The 22,832-nt window shown below is 48.9% G+C and overlaps 1 protein-coding gene across 4 annotated transcripts in view; it reads right to left on the reverse strand.

Moving 5' to 3' along the window:
* Positions 1-20,668, reverse strand: part of Zc3h3 (zinc finger CCCH-type containing 3) — a 90,246-nt gene extending 69,578 nt beyond the window's left edge. The window contains exons 1-3 of one of the 4 annotated variants that reach the window (XM_003463670.5): positions 20,510-20,668; positions 17,892-19,176; positions 15,958-16,154 (exon numbers count right to left, since the gene is read on the reverse strand). In XM_003463670.5, coding sequence (XP_003463718.1) covers positions 15,958-16,154; positions 17,892-19,176; positions 20,510-20,597 — 1,570 coding nt within the window. In that variant the 5' untranslated portion in view covers positions 20,598-20,668. Of the gene's footprint in view, positions 1-15,957; positions 16,155-17,891; positions 19,177-20,097; positions 20,393-20,483 lie in introns of those variants that run through there. The other 3 variants (XM_013145699.3, XM_063231175.1, XM_063231176.1) reach the window with 3 other exon arrangements.
* Between the last annotated feature and the right edge of the window lie 2,164 nt (positions 20,669-22,832).

Here is a 22,832-nt window from a genome sequence, read left to right on the forward strand (position 1 = left end):
GAAACTCAACAGCTGGTAAATCCAAACACGCCATGATGCAGGACTATCACAGCCACAGAGAGAACCTCCTAGGGAGGTGCCCGGACCCAGATAGGAACATAGTCAGGCTCCATTAGCCAAATGTATCTGGCCAAGAAGCTAAGAGCTCACAGCCTCTGTGTAACAGCCTCATCTCCAGGACCACTCCCCTCACACCAATTGCAGGCCAGGCAGCAGGGCATAACAGGCTGCACAGCAAAGGGAGCTCAAGCAACCAGGTGTGGTGGCACACACCTGCATTCCCAGCACTTGAGAGGCTGAGGCAAGAGGAATGCTGAGAGTTTGAGGCCAACCTGGACTACATTCTGAGTTCAAGACCAGCCTAAACTACACAGTGAGACCCTGCCTCAAAAAACAAAATACAACAAAAAAGTAGTCCAAGGAGCCCACAGTAGCCTCAGAAGAGCATAACAGTCCAGGAAGAAAAGACAACCCTGGCTGGGCTGGGGATTTAGCTCAGTGGCCTAAGTGCCTGCCTGGCAAGCCTGAGGTTGTGAGTTCAAGCCCCAGTACCACACACACAAAAAAAGTTGTATGCTGTGGGCATACAACTACCACCTACACATGAGCAGCACCTTCCCTACACTGGTGACTGTGCAACCCTGAGACTGCTCAGGGTAGAGGTTGGGGCAGAAGAGAGCCACAAGACCCCCATAGTAAGTGTGACTTTACAGCTTACCTGAACTACAGATCTTGTCCCAATGCTGCATGGACCAGCCAGCAGTAGAAGCAAACATGTTGGGCATGCCCAGTCCCTGCCTCTGTGTAGACCCCTGTAGATCCCTAAGTCAAAAGCACAAGAAGAGAGCTTATCTCTAAAGCCAGGACTCTTTCCTGCCAGGCCTGGGAGACAGACATCCAAGTAAATCCACAAATAACGGACACTTAATGATTAGCAGCTGCTGAATTTATGATCATTGCATCCAGCTATAGATTTCCTTTGCAGATTCCATCAATTCTGTGCATTTAGACCAAATCTTCAATTTGGAAGGCCAGGAGGCCTGAGAAGCCCCAGGCTATGCAGGGTGACACTCAGGAAGCTCTAGAAATCAGTGCTTTCTCAGTCCTTTCTGGCATGGCCAACTTCCCACCAGGCTCTACCTGGCCCAGGGCTGGTGAAGACACCAGCCTCCTGCAAAGAATGAGGATCCTTGAGAGCAAATGAGTCACCAGCAGTCTTGAGGAGTCACTGCTCCCTCTATGGACACAAGAGAGGGTATGAAGAAGTAAAAGACCCATTGGGGTAGGAGGTCTCAGTGGATACAGTCTCCTCTCTGAGGATGCCCATGCCATCTAGATGCTCTGAAAGCTGGAGAGATACATGTGGCCCAGATCTTTCTGGCACAGCTATACCCACACACCCCATATCCCTCCCCTGGCAGAGCCACCACAGAGATCACAGGAGCAGAGGAAGGAGAAGAGCACAGCTCAAAACCCACTGTTGGGGTACATCCTCAGATGAAATCCATCCACATCCATATGTTTCCCCGTGTCCACTGAAGACTCAGGCCAAGGAGCTGGAGCTGTGCTGGGGGGCTCTGAAGGGCACATCCCCAGAGGTAAAATGGAGGGCACAGCAGATGACCTGTCAGCCAGCAGGTCTCAGACAATGAGCACAATGGCTCCTGCAAGGAACAGAGACTCAGAGGAGCAGACCCAGAGCCCTGTCAACCCAGCCCTGCTCCTTCTCCTGGCCACACAGCTGACACCAGTGCTACCCCAGAGTGGACTATGAGAATTGGAGAAAGTTGCTCAGGAGGCTAAGATCTAGCCAGGCCTGTCCCTACCATAGATCAATTTTGCCTCACGTGGGCCAATGCCTTTCCCCAGCCTGGCCTAGCACCAGCAGAGGCCCCTCTGCTACAGTGCATTCTTGAGGCAGCCAGTTCTTGTCAAGGTCCTAAAACAAAATGAGAAACCATCTCTACTCCCTCATGGGCCTAAGCACCAGGGCCCATTGCCCTGGACTCTCCCTGGGACTCCCTGAGGGGCTTGCTGCCACCCGTGCTCAACTTCACTCTGCAGCTGCTGCCCAGGTTGTGTGCACACCCAAAGCTCCTGTGTACTTAGGTACACAGCATACCAGCCTTTTTCTCAGCCTTACCTCTGCTATCCCACACCTTGCCCAGACTGAGCTTCAAAGTTCCCACCACAGCTCCCCAAACCACTCTCAGAGCCTGGAGCTAGAGCAAGGAAAAACCTGAAGAACAAAGGCCACCATCTCTTCTGCCATCACAAGAAGACCTCACTGCCATTACATCCCAGAAATCTCAGAGAAGTTACAGGTCAGGAGCCACCTGTTCACACATGGTTTGCCAAGAAACTCACAATAGGCATTTCTCTTCCACCAAACACAGACAGCATTGGCAGAGCTCTCTAGTGACCCATTCTGTGGTCAGGAACGTGGGTCATTAGCTGCCAGGCTAGGCTAAGCAGGGTTCCACTGGTCCCTCTGGCCCTTTTCTTGGCACAGATCTTGCCCAGTCATTTCAGATCACTGTGCAAGTAGCACTCAGTGGCAGTGCTGCTGAGGCAAAGCTGGAGGCCCCCAAAAGGAATTAGGAACCTTTGGGGGCTCCTTAAAGACACTCCCAGGCAGCCTTCTGGTCATGCTCACTCCTCAGCATATTCTCCACACTGCCCTCTCCGCATTTGAAGGAAAATTACATCATCCTGCCTCAAATTATCTCAAAAATCTTCAGACACACTATCTGCCATTCTATAAAAAACAACCAAATATGAGGAATTCAGATTTGACTCAAACCTAAGAGGAATAAAACACCAACATCATACAGTGAAATGAATAATAACAATGGTCTTTAAACATGGGCTGGGAGGCTGGGGGTGTGGCTCAATGGTAGAACACTTGCCTAACATGCATGAGGCTCTGGGTTCCAGCACCAGCACCTTGCAAAATAAAAGTAAACAGCTGTAGGATTAATATTACTTTTACAAACTTACACTTTAAAAGATAATGAGATGAACCAAGTATGGTAGTGCATGTACACTAATCAAGAGGCTAAGGCAAGGTGGGGCTGGGGATTTAGCTCAGTGGCATAAGCACCTGCCTTGCAAGTGGGTGGTTGTGAGTTCGATCCCTGGTACCGATAAAAATGACAAAAAAAAAGAGGCTAAGGCAAGAGGATCACTTGAGCCCAAGAGTTAAAGGCCAGCCTGGGCAACACAAAGAGAAATATTGTGTCAATTTTTATTCATTTATTTTTTGAGGCAGAGTCTCTTGTTTATGTAATTCAGGCTGCCTGTGAACTCACTATGTAGCCCAGGCTGGTTTCCAACTTGCAACAATCGTTTGCCTCAGCTTTCTGAGTGTTGCAATTACAGTACAGGTGTGTACCACCACACTCTGATTAAAAATGTTTTTTTAAAAAGCTCATTATGAACCAGGCATGATGGCACATGCCTGTAATTCCAGTACTCAGGAGGCTAAGGCAGAAAGATTACCATGAGTTCGAGGCCAGCCTAGGCTATACAGTAAGTTCAAGGCCAGCCTGAAATACACAGCAAGACCTATCTCAAAAAACAAGCTGGGCATGGTGGCACACACCTGTAATCCTAGCACTCGGGAGGCTGAGGCAGGATCACTACAAGTTCAAAACCAACTTAAGCTACAAAGTGAGTTCAAGACCAGCTTGAATGAATTGCATAGCAAGACCTTGTTTCAAAAAGACAAAAAAAAAAAAGACAACAAATAAATAAATAAAAACTGTAACTGACAGAGACTTCAGGGGAAAATTTAGTGGCAAATTATACAAAGTAGAATGGAAAATAAGTAAATTAGAAATATTACAAATATTGGCCAGGATAAATTAAAAGCATACCCAAGAAACTGCCAAAAACCAAAAATGAAAGCATTCTTAATAACAAAAGGGTAGGAGAGACATCTTACCTCTCAAGGCAGGCCAGCTGATTTGGTGACAGCTGCAGCCAACATCAAAAGACAACAGAATGGTATTGTCGAAGACAGAAAGAAAATAAATGCCATGTTTCCCTCTCCTCTCCAGTGTACATCTTGAACCCCGATAGCACGTCGTACATATTATGCACTGCACCGCCAAGCTACACCCTTCAGAATTGGGGTTTTTTGTTGTTTTTGAAGGTGGCAGTGCCAGGGACTGACCCAACCTCAGACATAATAGTATTCTACCACAAATTACACTAACTCTTAAAATGTCTTTTTTTTTTTTCTTTTTTTTGAGACAGAGTTGATACATCAACTGATACATCAAGGCGAACTGTCCAGGTTATGGAGCACAGGCTGGCCTCAAACTCATGGCATTCCTCCTCCCTCTGCCTCCCAACAGGTTGGTTTTAAACACCCAGTAATCGGGGGCTGGAGATTTAGCTCAGCGGTATAAGCGCCTGCCTTGCAAGCAGGCAGTCGTGAGTTCGATCCCTGGTACCGATAAAAACGAAAAAGACCAAAAAAAAAAAAACAAAACAAAACACCCAGTAATCCTTCCTGGCTCAGCTTCCCAAATGCTAAGATTATAGCTATGTGCCAGCACACCTGCTTGAAAATTTTTACCAAGAAAATTTCTTTATCCAGCAAAAACCTTTTTCTTTCAGAATTGGGGGCTGAACCCAGGGTCTTCACAATGAGACGACATTCTCAGTTCTTTTTATTTTGAGACAAGGTCTTGCCAAGACACTCCAGCTGGGCTCAAAACTTGTGACTCTTTAGTCTTCCCGAGTGCTGAGATTATAGGCACATGCCACCACTCTGCCTCAAAAACACTCTAAAAACTAAGGACAGGCCGGGGATGTAGACAGTGGTAAAGCATTTACCTAGCGTGTACGAGGCCCTGGGTTCCATCTCCAGCAATGTGTGTGTGTGTGTGTAAGCACGCACGTGCGCACACACACACATAAAGATATTTTCTGATAAACATACACTGAATGAACTAGTTCCTAGTACACTTGGACTATTTCAAAGATGTAGTCTCCCACTGTAGAAAATGAAGAGAAATACACAGCAGAATAGGTATGTGAGTGCAAGTGAATGCTGACTGCACATGTCTTGTGATGCCTGTAATATAGGAAAAGTAAAAAATCATGACAGCTTTAGCAAGTGAGATGAAAGGGAAAAAGTTAAGTATTTCAAGCTCAGGAGTGATTATGTATTAGTTTATAATGATCAATAATGATAATGTCATATATTAGAACCTGTGGGGAAACCACTAAATGAAGAATAAAAGAATGTGTAAAAACAAATAATGGAAAAGAAAAGGAAATTTTTATGATTTTTGTTTTTTTGAGACAAGTTATCACTATGTAGTACAGGTTGGCCTTGATCTCATGATCTTCCTGCCTTAGCCTCCTAGAAGATAATTTTTAAAAAATATCTTAAAGGATGGCTGGGGATTTAGCTCAGTGGCATAAGCACCTGCTTTGCAAGTGCACAGTCATGAGTTCAATTCCTGGTACTAAAAAAAAAATCTTAAAGGACAAGAATGAAGCAGAGCTGGCAGAACAAAAGAAAGCCCAATGGAATGATGGCACATTTAAGTTATATATGTTAATTAATACATTAAAAGTAAGCAGATTAGCTGGGCATGGTGGCACACATCTGTAAACCTAGTACTCAGGAAGCTGAGTTCAAAGCCAACCCGACCTACATAGTACAACCCTGCCCCCCACCAAAGTAACAGATTTTCAAAAGATAATTTCCAACTAGCCTTAAAAAAAATTTTTTTTTCTTTATACAACAAAACCTAACACAGAAACCCCCCCGAAAATATATATGCATATACATATACACAATTCCTGTGTATTTCTACATGTACAGATTAAATCCATACTGGGCATAGTGGCACATGCATGTGATCCCAGCACTTTAGCAGTTCGGGAGGCTGAGGCAGGAAAATCCCAAATTCAAGTACCACCTGGACAACTTAATGAAACCCTGTATCAAAAGGGCTGGGGATTATCTCTGGTAAAGTACCCCTGGGTCCAACTCCCAGTACCACCAACACCTAAAAAAATAAAAATAAAAATCCATCTATCAGGGAGATACAGTTCCAAATTGGTTTGTACCCCCTGCAAAGTAACCTCAAGACATTTAATGCCAGATTTACACCCCAGCAACCAACAGATTCACAAGCACAATAGAATATCCTAACACATCATTCACATAGCTCTGGAAAACTAAACTCACTCTCCTCCTCCAGAGTCAGTGAGTAAACAAAGTTTAACAGCACAATTAACAAAATTCACTCTACAGCACTGCAGACCCAAACCCAAGAGTTACCAAACACAAGTTTACCAAAACCAACCACAAGCTCAACTGTAAGACAGTCTGAACAAATGTCGGTCTGAAGTCAGATTGCACACATGATAAGATTAAGCTAGAAATCATTAATTAAAATAACTTCAAAATCCTCATAGGTGGATACCCTTCCTACATAACCTAAAGGTTAAAAAAAAAAAAACATAATGCACAAATAAAAAAATATTCTGAAGAAAAACAAAAATAATCAACTTACAGAACATAAAGTTACAGGAAAAGGAAAATTTTTTTTTTTAGTGCTTAATGTTTTTTTTGGGGGGGGGACAGGATCTCACTATGTTCAGGTTGTATTTGAACTCACTATGTAGCCCAGGATGGCCTCAACTTGCAGCAATCCTCCTGCCTCGGCCTCCGATCTGTGTGCTAGGCTTACAGGTATGTACCACCACACCTGGCTAAGGGAAGAAATCTATAATCTCAAACCATTTGCTTCAGACAAATCATCCCAAGCCTCTGTCTCATCCAGTACTTCCTCTGACACTTAGGCTGGCCAGCCTCGCTGACAACTCACACTTTGAGCGGAAGCTCTCTAGGCCTGTCACCCTGCTTGCTGCCCCTTGGACCTAACATGGGAAGCAGGGTGACTAGAAGCCCTCCCGCACGCCTAATGCCCAGACACTCTCCCATCCCTCCCAAGCCCAGGGAACAGCATAGCCATCTGGCCAGCAGTGTGGGGCCAGGCTAGGGGTAGAAGCCTGGGTCAGCACCAGAAAGCAAACCTTACCCAGGCCCATGCATCCCTTCAAGCGGAAAGAAGGTTAGGAGAGAGCTAGAGAGTACTTCCAGTCTCTTTCCAAGCAATGTCCATCTCTAGGGATTCCACACATAGCTGCCTGCCCATCCTCTCTAAGCCTGAGATGGGAGGAGGCAGCCCAGCTCTGAGTTTAAGTATGTCACTGCTGGGCCTCAGCACAAACTACAAAGAGGGGCTATCGGTGCACAACCCTCAAGCAGGGACTGAGCTCAGCCTCCACCTCCACAAAACTGTATTTTGCTTCTCCCCACAAGGTCATAGCATTAGAGAACTGGCTACTGCCCCCATGGCCTTTGGCAGGCTCCTCCCAGTTTCCTCCTTGTCTACTAGACCCAGCTTTCCTCCTTGTCTACTCTTTGCTTGCTGCCCTGGAGCCTGCTGTACAATCCTGCAGAGACCCTAACATTCCTTCCACTGAGTATCCCAGATCAAATGGAACTTGGCTAGGTTTCACTGCATGCGGCTCCCCATAGAGCTCTCTGGCAAGGGGCAGGAAGAAGGCAGACTCACCCTGGAACACTATGTCCCCATCATGCCAGCCTGTGCCCACTTTTCTTTAAGCGGGAAAGAAGCCAGGCAGACAGCTCCTCATATCATGGCCCTGTTACTGTCTCTGGCTCTGAGTAGCTCCAAGGGGAACAAAGAGCTCCTCAACTCTGAATTGCCTCTTTGCTCTTCTCAGGAGTTAGAGGACAGCTAGACCTTCAGCGCTTGACACACCAAACCTACACTGAGTATTATAGAGTTCCAGCCCCAAATGCAACAGGAAGCAGAAACTTCAAGAAGAGAGGGGTCTACTGCACATATAAGGCCACTCCACAGCCAAGATGATGACCTGCCCAAGGTCATGGCCTTTTCCATTAAGCCCACCAGTACAGCTTGGGACCGGCCATCAGTAAGAGGTTTCTGGAGGGCTGCCTATCATCAGGGCATCCATGACCCATCTCTGACTACCAAGAATTCCTGCTCCCTCTCATATTCAGAATGAAGATCGGTGCAGGAAGGTGGACAGTACCTCTGCACCACAGCCTCTCCAGAGGTCTCTCTTTGCCCTGTGGCCACTTCAATGGCATGTATCCAAAGCCAGGACTCAGCCCACAAGCCAACTCACCTCCTGGAGGTGTGAGAGGCCTAAGGAGCCCCCTAGGCCTCAGTGGCTAGACTCCCCCACCCTCCAGACAGCACAGCTGAGACAAGCCAACTCTCACCCCTTAAGAAGGCTGCCCACAAGGGAGAAGAGGCCAGGTGCCAACAGGGCCAGGGGAAGAGGTGGGGCTCCAGGAGTCCAGCCCTACCATGTTCTGCAGGCTCACTCCAGATAGGTACATGTACCCTAGACAACAAACAATCAAGGATGCCCAACTAAATTCCGTACTAGCTCAGCAGACCAGATGCTGCTCCTCTTTGGCTGCTTCCCTGACAGAGGCAGATACTAAAGGCTCTGCCACAGCAACACAGATGGATCCTCTAAGAACTACTGCACATACATAGCCAGGATGGAACGAAGGACAGGAGAAACTTGGCAGCTCCCCACTGCAGCAGGAAGACACTGCTCACATTCACAGTTGGCTTCAGCAATAGGCCCACAGTGGTCAGACGGTTGCAGCCCCCACCTACATGTAGTGACCCAGACCTCCTCTGTTCAACCTGAAGTCTGCTCATATCCCCTCACCCCACCTGTTGATACAGACCCTGCTTGCCTCCAAAATCTCTCTACCCTCTGGCCCTCAGGAAGCCCTGCCCAGCACCAGGGACCGCTGCCCAACATGAAGACTCCAGCTGGACAACCTCCCTTTGCCCTCATTATACCTCCCACTAAGTATTACACTGCTACCCCTGGGCCTGTGTGAGGACAGGGAAGGCACAGAGAAGGAGGAGTGGCAAGCAGCTGCAACTGGTACTCTCTCTCTCCCAACAGGGCTACCTGGTGCTGGGCAGGAAACATCAAAGGCATTCAGGATAGCCTTCCCACCTGGACCTTGGACCTCACCCTAGCATCCTGTGGAGGCCAGACAAGAGAACCAACGAAGATCATGGGAGTTCCCTTGCTGTGATCCACATATACAGAGTTCTACCCATACTCAGAATGGTCAACACTGCCATAGAAGGGTCTTTGGGGCAATGTCATCATGGGGGGGAAAGAAGCAGAAGCAAGGGCAGCTAATCCACAGCAAAAAGAAGGAGGCTGCACCTTGGGTAAGAAGGCAGGCACTTGCGGCATCTTTGAGGGGGGTTACCAAGAATCAAACTCGGAGCTCATGCATGCCAGGCAGGTGCTGTGTTACTGAGCTATATTCCCAGCCCTTCGGGCAAGAACAACAACACGAACCCTGGCCTGGATGCCAGCTCTAGGCTCCCAGAGGACTCCACCCTCACCAGGTCAGAAGTCCCAGGTCTTCAGCTTCACAGCCACATCACCATAAACGGCACACACGTGCACTGCTACACTAATTCTTGTGGAATAATTAATTAGCATGGGCACGACAATGTAAAATTGGAGGCCTCCGGCGTGCCTGATAATTTATGCATGATCGCTGTGGCTGCCTTTCCCAGAGCCTAATTCAGCATTTTTTTTTTTTCCCTTATGAAAGCAGGACTCCAGATTTAACTGCTCTCATGCCCTTTAACAGTGTTTGCTGTCGTAAAATCAAAGAGCCCAGCTGCACATCAGTGAGCAGTGATGGATCACAGACCTCCAAGACACCAGGCAGGGCCTCCAGGGCAGCAGCAATACCAGCTACACACCACACACACAAGAACACAGCGCTGGGTCCAAAGCTCTGAAGGCTCTATTTCTTCTATCTGCACAGAAACCCCAGAGAGGGTAACCCCTCCCACAGATAGGGAGACGGACATAGAGAACACAGGGGCCTAAAGGCCCCCAGCCAAGACAATGACAGCAGCAGGTCTGGTACTCAGAGCTTAGATGCACCTGGCATCCTGGCCAAATTCCAGGACCTGAGCTCCAGGTGTAGGGTATTCCTAGGACCCAGCAGACTTGGGGAGGAGGGGAGTCTTTTTGTTTTTGAGACAGGGTCTATCAGTTCAAACTGGCCTTCAACTCACTTTGTAGCTCAGGCTGGCCTCAAACACACAGCCTCAGCCTCTCAAGTGCTGGGATTACAGGCATGTGCCACCACGTCCAGCTACCTAACAGATTCTTGCCCAGGCCCCTGGCCTTCTCCTCCCCTTCCCTACCAAGGGTGTCAACCTGAGCACATCAAGCCAGCACCCAAGGCCTGAGGCACCTCCTTCATCCTCCCCACAGTATCTGCCACTTCAGCTGGGCCTCCTAACTACAGACTCTGACCAAAGAGACCTGTGCCCTAAGCTAAATCAGGAAAAGGTGCCAACTAGCACTGCCAAGAACCAGTGACTATGTCTAAGCCAGGCTGGGACAAACACTGCTACTCCTTGGGCTCTGCCACCAGTCTGGACTCTAAACAGTCTGCATTCCATCAACATTAGCCTCCCAAGGAGGCTGCCCAACTCGAGGCTCCCAAGCTGCAGCCAGACAAGCTGTAGCTCACAGTGCTCTGTACATAGAACTTGCTTATAGTACCTTCAGTTGCTGACATTTCTGCTACTAACTATCCCAAATATCTTCCTTGACACAGGTAGTGAGAAAATGCCACCATGCACAGGATCAAAGTACAAGGTAGCAGGGGGTGTTCTGGTCCTCTTGCCCACTGATTCCTGAGCACACTACTGCCAGCCCCTACCCATGGAGCATACCTCACAGGGGGCACGAGCAGGGTCCAAGCAGGGAAGCCTGTTGCTTCTTCTAATGGTCCTGGTCCTTGCTAAATGACTGTGACAACACTCCAGCCAGACAGTGGCACCACTCTAGAAGGCCCCCAGGACACAACATAGTGCATGCTTCCTGCCACACACTGGCCAGACACTGCCAGCCTGGGAGGTCAACAGGGATCCCCACATATGTGGTGACAGAATCACAGAGAACCACCCTTGCCCACCCTGCAGCAGACCTTCCCACATGTGTGGGGTCTTCTCCTGCCAGGGCCCTCTGCGTGGATGGAAGGTTCTCCCTTCTGCCCTGCCCCTCAGGAGGCTCCTACCCAAGTGCCAGGGTTAGGCAAAGCACCTTCCTGATGGGGCAGCATGAGTAATACACACGGCAGCTAATAAAATACAGGAAGCTCAAGGTAGCTGGGCAGCTAGGGAGTGACGTGAAAGAAAGTGGGGTGGGGAGGTTAACCACCAGCATCCAGCCGATGCCTGAATGAAAAGAGCCTTGGACCTCTGAGGAAATAACACTGCAAAAGTAGGCAAATAATCCAGCATAGTGGTACAAACCTATAATCCCTGTACTCTAGGAGGCTGAGGCAAGAGGATCCCAAATTTGAACCCAGCCTGGATAACCCAGTAACAGCGTGTCCAAAATAAAAAATAAAAAGGGTTGGCAGAACTCAGTATAAAGACTGATCCAGTACCAATCATCAATCAGTGAATGGTAGACAAACACAGACACATAGCTTTTGTAAGGAAATAGGACCTGGCCAGAATGGGCAGGACCTGGTCAAAGAGAAACAGAGACTGGTAGCAGATGCTGCCACAGCACTGGACCCAAGCCATATCCTCAGAAGAATGAGCCTCGGGACTGGCCTTGCACTCCTCAGCACCCACCACACCACCACCACAACCCAGACCAGTGGCAGTCGCACCATGATTACTGACTTCTTCAGACTTCTTCAGTTGTAGGTATAACAAATGGACACCGTTTCTGAGATTCCTGAAGATTTGGCTTCCTCTACCCAAATGCCTTCCCTAGTGCATTCCTTGAGAAACAGAGCAGGCAGGACCCTGCAGCACACCAGCTCACATAGCTCTTCTGGCCCATCTCTGGGAGTACCTCAAACCTGAACCTTCCTCCTTGGGAGAAAAGGAAAGGAAAGATATACATTGTCAAGAAGGGGACATCCAGACACCTCCACCCCGACACCCAGTCAAAGTCTAACTCCAAGTCAAACAAGCTTTAGCCAGAGAACTCTCAGGAGGGCTCACAAGGCAGGGACTCGAGGGGAGGCAGTCAGCCTGGAACCTTCCTGACACTCAGTCCCTAGGCTGAGCAGCCAACGCTGCTGAACAATGCAGTTTTGAATTCAATTAAAGTGATTATCTGTTGTGCCAAATAAATTGTGTACAGCATATATCCTGCGGCACTTTACACCTCCGGGCTCATTATTCCCTAACTGTTTCCTCCTGTTTATGCGCTCTCAAATTAAATTGCTGATAATATGCGCCAAAATAAAAAATGAGCGCACCTTGTCCCAAGAAAATTGATTCTCCCTTCTCCTGAACTGGCGATTGCCAGGTTTTATATACTCTGTTCCTGGTGATCATTAGTAATTCAATTTTCTTTTTATTAGCCCCCTTATCTGCTGAGCAATATAGTGGCAGGGCTGACCTCTTTCACACGGGTAAATGTTTAAAATCTTTTCCCTGATTAATTTTGCCAGTTAAGAAAAAGAGGAGAAATGGCCCGGCTCTTAGCCATCACAATGAATAAAGCTTAATGTTGATTGTGATGGAATTTCTAATGCCAGGGAAATTGATTGAACGCGGCAATTACACTGCAAGAGTAACTCGAGGGAGATGGGATCGCTTTCTCCTGGCCGTAGCCTTTTGGTTATTTAAAACAATCCAATTTGCAAGGATAATTATGTATTAGTGTTTTATCTGCCACTTGAAATGAACAGGAGAGTTTCGATACTGGCCCAGCATTAGCAGGTTATTGCTGCAAATTACTTGATATCTGCTTTCTTTCACATAAAGAGGAAATTAGGCAATCAATTACCAGAAAGAGGTGGACTAAGAGATAAAAGGGGCAAGTATGCCCTCTGCTGGCCCCCAGGCCACATGGCAGAGCTGAACTCAGACCTCAGGGAGGGGAATGGGGCAGCTGCCTAAGGTCTCTCCCTCCCTCCTTAGCATAGGAGCCCACCAATCACATGCTCTGTAGACTACAGGGACTGATGGAAGAAGAAAGCTGGAGATAGACTGAGCATTTTGAAGAAAGAAGACTTCAAGCAGCCAGATGAAGACATAGGTCCTGCCCCGAGGGAGGCTCTGCTGCCTAGTGGCCATGCCATAGGAACCTGGGTTCCATACCTCCTGAAGCAGAAGGGCTCTACTTCAACATGTGGCAACAGCCAGGGCTGTCACACCCACCCACTCACTGTTACTAGAGACTGAACCCAGAGCCTTCCCACTGAGCCACAGCCCCGGACCTTGTTTTGTTTTTTGTTTTATTTTATTTCTTTGAGACAAGATCTCACTACACTGCCCATTCCTCAAACTCTTGATCCTCCCACCTCAGCCTTCCAGAATCCTGGAACTGCAAACATGTACACCACACCCAACTCAGACCACAGTTCTTGAGAAGGCAGGGACAGAGACAAGAGTGCCTTGCGGGAGGGAGCCTAGAGAAACCACATGTCTACTTCCCGGGGCAAGCCCGGCTCCACTCAGGCTTCAGTCCAGGGTGACACTTGTCCTCATTCATCTCGTCAAGCTGATGCTCTGGACGAGCCACCTCCTCCTGCAGCTACTCCATCCCTGTGGCCTCTGCCTTCCTGGCAGTCTCTGGGACAAGAAACCAGGTGAGCATACCACGATGTAGGTGCAGCCTCTCAAACCACTGTGTGCAACTTCCACAGTTCTCTGTCCCCTTCAGAGCCTAACATCACAGGCCTTGCATTCAGGATCCTCTGACTCAACATCTACTCTGGCCCACTCCACATTCATTAGCCCTGACGTACCTAAGGACACTGACACAAGTCCCAGCTCTCTTCTGTGGTGCTTTCAACACGACCGGAACAAACAATGCTTTTCCTTACTGTGACCTGTAAGAATCCTCCGTATGTTCTGGTTCGCTATCACCACCAGCCTCATTCCCTTCCCTGATGCTAGACAACATCCCAGTCAGACAGTCTTCCTCATGCTCTTAGAATGCCGCAGGCTCAGTGTCACTGCTACTCTCACCTATAAAGCTGAGCATCATGTGTTCTCTCTTCCCTCAGATCACCTCCTTTCAACTATCTCCCTCAGGGGGACTCTCCCACTTCCATGCTCCCAGAGCACATTTGCCACTGAAAAGCATCTTTTCAGCCTGCTTCTAAGAACTTAGATAGCCATGTCTCCACTAGAACACTGCTCGGTATACCCAGAAGCCAGCCCACTGCCTACCATCTGAGGGTACTTGCCCAAACTGTACTTCGTGGGTAGGCAGGTAGGTGAGTAGGTGAAAGGCCTACAAAAGCCCTTCCCCCTACAGGACCTTCATACCATCACCATATCTGCCTGTAATTACCAGGCTATTCATTCCCCCAACCCTAGTGGAGAGAGCAGCTGCAGCCCCCTTCAACCCCTAAAGTGCCCAACCCAAACCTGCACCCCACTCAGTAGATGGACCTGGTGACCTTGGGACCCCACACTCCTCCCTGCCTGGCTGCTCCCTTGGGGCATCAGAAATGCTGCTCCAGTCCCAGCTGGCAGAGGGCAGCTGACACTATCCCTGGGCCTGCACCCCACTCTGCCCTAGGCCTAAAGAGGAAATACATTGGTCACAGGTACAACCAAGTGGGGTTGGCCTTACAGGAGCCCTGCAGCACCTCCACCTCGCCCCAGTATGACACTACTGGCTCTCCACCTCCCCATCAAAGCGCAGAGCTCCTCAACCAGTCCCACAACGTGCCAGAGTGTACCTGCACACCATCACTTCACACTCCCATCCAGAACCTAACAACAGCCATCGGAAATCTCCCGAGCTCATCTGGGAAGAGCCACATTGGCCCCAGCAGAGGGCCAGAGTCAGCAACACAGGATGGCCAGGAGGCCAGCATCCTTCTACTCCATTTCCTCATGTCTTTGGCTGCAACAGTACAGGCCCCTTTTATCACTATGCTGGGCCCTAGACTCCCCTCTGAGGACCAGTTCTACATAGGGTCTCAGTACCCTTCCTCCCAGCTTCTGCTGGTCTGCCTTCCTGAGCAGCCAAGGATGTTCCCCCAGCACCATGCTCAAATTATAGTCACAAGGACCAATGCAAACTCAAGCGACTGCCCAGATCCAGTCCTACTGGCACCCTATCCTCTTCAAACTTCACAAAAATTTGTGCATACTTGCCCAAAGGAAGCCACAGGACCAGATGGCCCCAGGCAAATCCTATTCTCCATGGCAAGGTGAATACCATCCCAAGCCCTCCAGATCTGTCACTACAGATCTGCAAGTATGCCAGCCTGGGTGTGGCTTCCTCACTGTGTCCTGGCACCATCGTCTCCCAGTGGGGGACAAGGTTGTCCTGAAAGGGACCATGTCCCCTTACTCAGGCCCTATCTGGCCACCACAGAAGACTCTCAGCTTCACACAAGTTTCCAATGGCACCCAGCACCATGTGACTCAGAAAGTGAGTACAACTGAGCTCTCAAGCTGGCTCAGGACAGGAGGGGCTGCCCTGTTGACCCTAGGCTAAGGACAAAGGCCCTCAGGAAAGGCAGACGCTAGTAGTACCTAGGTAGACCTAGTAGTACAAGGTCTGAGTGACCATCAACCTTACTTCCCCCAGGAGGGATGTGGGCACACACTAAAGAATAAGTAGAAAAGGCTACCACACTCCTGTCTAGATACCCGCCCCCTACCCCAATTACAGGGCAGCCCTAGCCCCTTGCCATCCATTAGTCTGGCTGCTCACAACCCATCAGGCAGAGATCCCTTAGGGGTTTAGGCCCTCTGACAGTATGGGCAGGACGATGACAAGTAGGACACCTCATGGTCCAGGAGAGGCACAGCTCATAGTTGAGCTCAGCCCACTGCCAGTGCCTCCTCTCGGGCATACCTTCCTTAGTGGTGAAGTGGGCCCGACTTGGCAGCAGGCGGCACAGCCGGTGCCTGGTGACCTGTATTAGGCCCTTGTTGGGGGTCTTCTTCAGAACAGGACTGTTCTTCCCCCGGAGAGCCTGTTTTCGCCGCAGGTTGAGGTGGTTCTTGGCAGTGGTGGCAACTGAAGGGCTGTTCTTCTTGTCTCCAGGAAGGCTGCAGAGACAAACAGCAGGCAAATACCAACAGCTCACCAGGTGACTCTGAACAGGCTCAGTGTCACTGCTACTCTCACCTATAAAGCTGAGCATCATGTGTTCTCTTTTCCCTCAGATCACCTCCTTTCAACTATCTCCCTCACCCATTCTTCCTCACCCAGATCCTACAGGGAAATGGAACAGATACAGAGGCAAGCTAGGGTCCTTCCAAGCGCCAGAGTGCCTTCCATGACCCTGCCATCCCCACTGAATCAGACCCATTATCTAGCTGTTCCCTTTCCCTCTGCAGCCAGGCTGAAGAAGCAGATGAATCCACATCCCAGAGAATCCAAAACCTGGGCAGGGTCCATTATGTTCACCCCTTGCCCAGGCCAGATGAACCATTGCACAGAGCTAGAGAAAAGAGCATTGTTGAGGACAAACTACCATCAGTCTTAGGCACTATCCCCAGCCTGCCTGCCAGAGGGATGCTCCAAGGCTCCCTCTCCAAGCTCCCTGGAACACATAAAACTATCAGCATTTAAAGCAAAGCCACCCTCCAGGAACCTCAAGGAACAGGAGGCAGGCTAAGCAACTGAAGATGGCACCTGTCTTCAGACAGATCTGTCAGAGCCAGCAAAGCAGCTGACCTGGAGCCAAAATCAAGGTTAGATAGCAGAAAGAACTTCCTGATGGGGACTCACAGCAAGGAGATTACTTCTGGATGGCATGTGCCATTGTCTGATGGCACAGGCAGAAAGTCTGCCCTCAGCAAGTGCAGCTGTCTCATTTGCCTTGAGCTGCTAACCTAATGAAATCCCTTCCCCCAAATCAAATACTCTGGTCTACAAAGTCACCTTTGAGTCTCCAACTATGCAAGAGTAGATCAAAGAGTACCATGCAACTCCCAAGGCAGTGGCTAGGGCCGGTCACCTGGTCACAGCCATCTCTTTCCTCTCCCAATCTGTTCCACCAGGACCCCCTCCCCCAAGCAGTTTTTAAGTGGGGCCATAGAGCTAAAAGAAGCCACCACATAGCAGTTCCATCCAGCTGCTGTCCAGAGGAGACAAATAAAACCACCATCTGTCTGGGCATGGACAGAGTGCCTGACTACGCACAGCAGCAAGGCCTCAGCACCCCAGGGCAGTTCCCAGAGCCCCAGTCACCACCCAGCTCAAATGTGTGGCCTGAAACTCTAGACCAGGGAGCAGCTCCATGCCCCTCCCATGGCCTCCCCCTCCACTATACCCTGGACAGACCCACCTAAAGTGGCTGCTCCCCCAGTGCCTGGCCTGACACAATTCCATCCATCCTCAAATCCTGCAGACGCAGAAAAGCTGCCCATCAATCTCCTGGTCTCCCACCAACAGAAAAAAGGGTAGGGCTACTAACACCACAAAGGCCAGATCCCTATCCTTACCTAGCTAAGGCCTGGGCAAGCTTCTGAGCCACCCTGAGCCTTGCCTTACACAGCTTTACATGACAACAGTATACCTGGTTTCACTTCTACTAGAAACGTGAACCATGACCCTGTTGGCCCTCAACCTCTTCCAACCCCTCTTCTCAGAAGAGAGGCACTGAATACACCCACCATGAGCCTTAATTTCATCACTCCTCCTCCCTAGAGGTGGCACTGTAGACCAAGGAGAGGGTAGAGGCTAAGACACAACTGCCTTAAATTCCACAACCCTAGAGCCAGTCCCAGCCCCACTCCTGCCCACCCAGACAGAACGCTGTGAGCACCAGACATACATACCTGGTATTGCCCCGCCTCCGTATGATCTTAGTGCGGCTCTTCACTTTGTAAGCTGAGAGAGGGGTCTCCCCAAAGAGCGACTTCAAGCTGCTAGATCCTACTGCTGGTGTGTCCTCTGGAGGGGACCTAGATGGGACTAGGGAGAGCTGAGAGGCATGATCCCTGCTGCCAGCCTCTGAGTGCCAATGGAAAGAGGAAGAGGAAGAGGCAGAGGGGCTGGAGGCCTTCCACTTGTACTTGCTGGGGGAGGGCCCAGGCTTGGAGGACATGGCTGGCTTCCTGGACTTGGACTCTGGATTGGCTCTGGGCTGTGGCTTCTCTGTCTTTCCAGCTGTGCCAAAAGCACCCCTGCTCACACTCTCCAAAGCTGCTCTGGGACTGAGGGTCCTTCGAGTAACCCGGGGGCTCTTCACTGAGGTGGCTACCCATTTGTAGTTGTTTTTCCGGAACTTGGTTCGACAAGACAACGGGAGTGAGGGCTCCTGGGTCTGCCTGGGTCCTAAGGCTGGTCGGGCTGAAGCCACAACTGAGTTTGAGGGAGTTGGTTGATCTGGGAGCTGCGTACCACAACTAGGTGCAGAATGAGGGCCCACCTTGTGGCGGAGGGCCACACCAGTTCCAGGAGGCAAGGCAGAAGATGAGAAGTGTCCCTTGACAGCAATTGCGCTCTCACTGACTGTCCGTCGGAGTTCTGGGTGACTGTCACTCACTCTGCTCACAGACTTCACTACCCGGGGCTTGCCAGGCTCCTTCTGGCAGACCAGAAGTGGGTCCTCTACACTACAGCTCCCCTTGTCTCTTCCTGGCCTTGAAGGCTGTGACTGTGTACCAGTGGGCTCACCCTCAGCTTTATGAGATTGTTGGTCACTCCAAAGGGTATCTTCATATTCTTCCAAAAAGCCGGGTTGGGCCTGTGAAGCACTACTAGAACCAGTCTTTGATGGTGGTTTGATTTTGATAACCATGTTCTTATCTGCACTTAGCTGGACCTGTCTCTCAAAAACATGCTGCTGGGAGTCAGGTTCCTGGCTGCTCCTGTCCCCAAGGGCTGCCTGCACAGCATGGTTGCCAGCTTGGTCTGAGGACCCTGAGGGCCGGTTCACAAGGGAATACTTCTTACGCCATTCAGGTCCCTGGTGTGAGGAGAATCCCCTCCGACTTGGACGAGGGTAGGAGGTACCAAATGCCCTGCCACTGTGGTAAGCTGGTGGCTGCCATCGGGAAGCAACTGACGGGCCTGGTGCAGAGGCATTGCCATGGAGATTTTTATAGTCATCGATTAGATCTGAGAAGACAGAATTGCAGCTCAGTTAACCAGGGATGTGAATAAAAGCAGCAATCATAACTATCCTGGAAGGGCATCACCTGGCAAAATACCTCAGACTTCATATATCCAGACTCCCGAGAACTTCTGAGAGGCAGTCGATGCTGCCTGGGAACCACCAACCATTCAGCCCAAACCCATGGGCCTGTCTTTTTCTTGACTTTTGACTGTCAGTTCTACTTTTTTTTTTTTTTTTTTTTTTGCCTGTTTACCCTGAAAACACACACCTCTACTGTGATAGTTTCTATTTGCCTGCCTACTGGGTCTATCATTTTTTGAGGGGAAATGTCACTTCATATGCAGAGACTAGCCAGGTCCCAAGCTGTAATGCCTGGACAAAAAGACACAAGTCACCATGGAGGCATTAGGGCTTGCCCACAGGTGGGAAGAATCAGGGCTGCACCTTAATCATTTGGACTGAGTGTAACAGAAGTGACTCCTATGGCACCCTCACTGGGCACACAGGCCAGTGACCTGCCAGCCATCACAATATCTCCTACAAAACCACCACCACCACTGTTTTCAGAGAAGTCCCCCCCAGTTGTCCTGGGGCAGATTAGGAATACAAGAAAAAAGCACATAGGGACAAGCCCAGCAGGCAGCCTCCCTCCCGTTAAACACTGTCGCCACATGTCCAGGCGTACAAAGAGCCAGCCTGAGGTAAGTCCAAGAAGTAGCCCAAAACAGGAAACACCTGGACTCTCCTCCATGTGTGCTTTCCGATCCTAGCTAAGTCTACTTTTGGTGGGAATACCTTTGAAAGGATTGGGTTGTTTTTTGGTTTTTTCTCCTTAACGCCCAAAAAGGGAAAGGCCACCATGGGTCTAAAATGTTTAAGGGGGGGAAAGATGGGGTTTGGAGAATCGTTCTGGAATCACAGACCTCAGTGCATGAACCGAGAAAGGGCATCCAACACGGCAACAAGACGCTCAACCAGACCCGGCTCGGCTGCACCGGACCGGGGACTGGAGCCGGGCCGTCCGGCGCGGGGCGTAAGGGGGGCGCGAGCAGGTACAACCTCCCGGGAGAAGGCGAAGAGTCTTTCTGCCGGTCCCGGAGCAACGGCCCGTCCCACCCCTCCGCCCCTCAGGCTTCAGCGGGCCGCTGAAGCTCCGCCTGGGACCGGCCCAGGCCCACCGGAAGCTCAGCGGCCCCACCCAACCCGGTCATACCGACGCCACAGCCAGCCGGCTGTCGAAACCTCTGGCTAGGGCCACAATTTCGCAGAGAGCCCGCCATAGGCGGTGGGCAAAGAAGGGGACACGCACTCCAAGGCCAGCTGTGGCCAACCCACCCTGCAGGAGGCGGATCTGTCGCCGCAGTTGCTCCTTCTCCTCCATCTCGGGAGTCCGCGACGCCCGGCCAGACCCCCATGACGTCATCACTGCACGACAACTTCCCGCGGGCGGAACTGGGACAGCAAAGCTCAGCGCTGAGATTATTACCTGCCAGTGGTCGGCGACTGCGGAGTTACGCCGTCGCCCTAGCAACGGCAGCGAAGGCGGGGCAACGCAGAGCTAGCGGCGATGACGTCACTAGGGAGCAGCAGGAATTAGTGGGTCCGTGGGCTCAGCTGGCGCTGGTAGTGCAGCGTCTGGCCCATTGTGAACCTGGCCTCAGGCACACCTGTAGAGCTTAGAACCGAACGCTAGTTGCTTTTGGTTTGGGTAAATGTTACCCTAAACCAAGGAAGTTCTGGTTGACACTCTTGTGGCCAGAATGATAGAGAACAGTAGGGATGTGTTCAGGCCTCTGAAGACAGGACTGGTTTGTGGATGGAAGCGGGCGTTAAATGTGTAAACCCTTGTGCACAGGTGGGAATTTTTTTTTTCCTGATAATTTTTTTATTATTTTAAAAAAGGTAAAACTAAATATACCAGAACAAAGCAAATCAGAAGAAAACAATGTAAGTGACACAGATTTCAAAGCAAGACAACAGGAGATCTATAGTGGCTACCATAATGCCTCTTGTTTTCTTATAAATAGTTGTCCATATCTTCACACACAATGAATTCATACAAAGCAAAATAGTATAAAACTGATCAGAACAGAGTAAAGAAGGCGTTACAGGCCTTCAAAACCAGATAATAGGAAAATCAACACTGGCTGCCATAATGTCTCTTGTTCTCTTCAAAATACCTTTATGTATGTTGAAATTAAACAATACAAAACTCGAAACAAAAAATAAAAGCATTACCGGATTTCACAGCATGACAATACGGAATCAGCAAGGGGTACCATAATGTCTGTTTTTTTTCAAAGCTGTTCGTTTCATCACACATGATCAATTTTTGTAAAGTATTTAGGTTTAAGTTCTAGGTATGTATAAGCCTCTACATGTATACCTATCCTTTCTGTATTAGAAAAACAAAACATTACTGAAAAAACGGGGAACAAAAACAAGTAAATAACAGTGGCAAAGAGCCCCAAACAATGACAATATAGGCCTTCAGAACAAGGTGGTAGAAACAGAACTAAGGATGATATTTTACATAGTGATCTTCAAGAGTTCCTCAGGTCACCAGACACAAACATCAAAATTGTTCCAATCCTATGAATGTTAACTGTTTTGTTCTACAAACTTGTAGAATTTGTAGCACAATCATCTTAGCTATCCTAAGTGTGTTTATACAAATTTAGATATTTTTTCTTTTCCCTTCGTGTTTCTTTTTCCTCCTTTTCCCTGAGATAGTACTTTTCCTCTTTGAGCAGATTCTTACCCTTTCACTGTATTTATTGAGGATTTTGTATCTTATATACTCTTACCATTTCTTACACTAGGGAGACAATTTGGTATTTACACATATGAGTTTGATTTATTTCTCTTATGAGGGAATTTATTTTTTTAAATCCACTTTATTTCAAAGAAAAAAGGATAAAAGAAAATAAAATTTCAAAACATATCAATCAGGGGCACCATTGCACATTGTCCAGAGCATAAGACATCTGCATTCAGTTGTCCAAACAGTAACAACACAAATCTTTCTCTTCAGCAAACTCAGAGAAATCAGTAGTATAACTATTTTTATGTACATATATACATACATATTCATAAATGTATGTTGTTTCTTTCAGCTTCTCACTAGTGAGACAGTACAGTGTTTACATATGTGTATCTTATTTATTTCACTTATGAGTATGGTCTCAAGTTGCATGCATTTACCTATGAAAGTCGCCAGGTAATCCTTCTTTATCACTGAGTAGTACTCCATTGTATAAAAATACCACATCTTTTTTATCCATTCCTCAGTAGATGGGCATTTAGGTTGTTTCCAAGATCTAGCTATTACAAATTGTGCTGCTATAAACATGGGTGCACGTATATCATGGTGGTATGATGTTTTTAATTCTTTCAGGAAGATACTCAGAAGAGGAATAGTGGGGTCAAATGGGACCTCTGGTCCTAATTTTATGAGATGTCTCCACACTGATTTCCACAATGGTTGCACCAATGTATACTCACATGGGGAGGAATTTAAAAGGTGCCAAGAGAAAACAGTATGGAGGCTCCTCAAAAAAAGTAAATGTAAGCCAAGCATGGTGGTTTACTGGAGGCCAAAGCAAGAAAACCTCAACTTCGAGGCCAATATGGTCAATTTGGCAAGACTCTATTTCAA

Source organism: Cavia porcellus, unplaced genomic scaffold (assembly GCF_034190915.1).
Source record: "Cavia porcellus strain 051 isolate PalLab524CR breed Dunkin Hartley unplaced genomic scaffold, mCavPor4.1 scaffold_19, whole genome shotgun sequence".
NCBI lineage: Eukaryota > Metazoa > Chordata > Mammalia > Rodentia > Caviidae > Cavia > Cavia porcellus.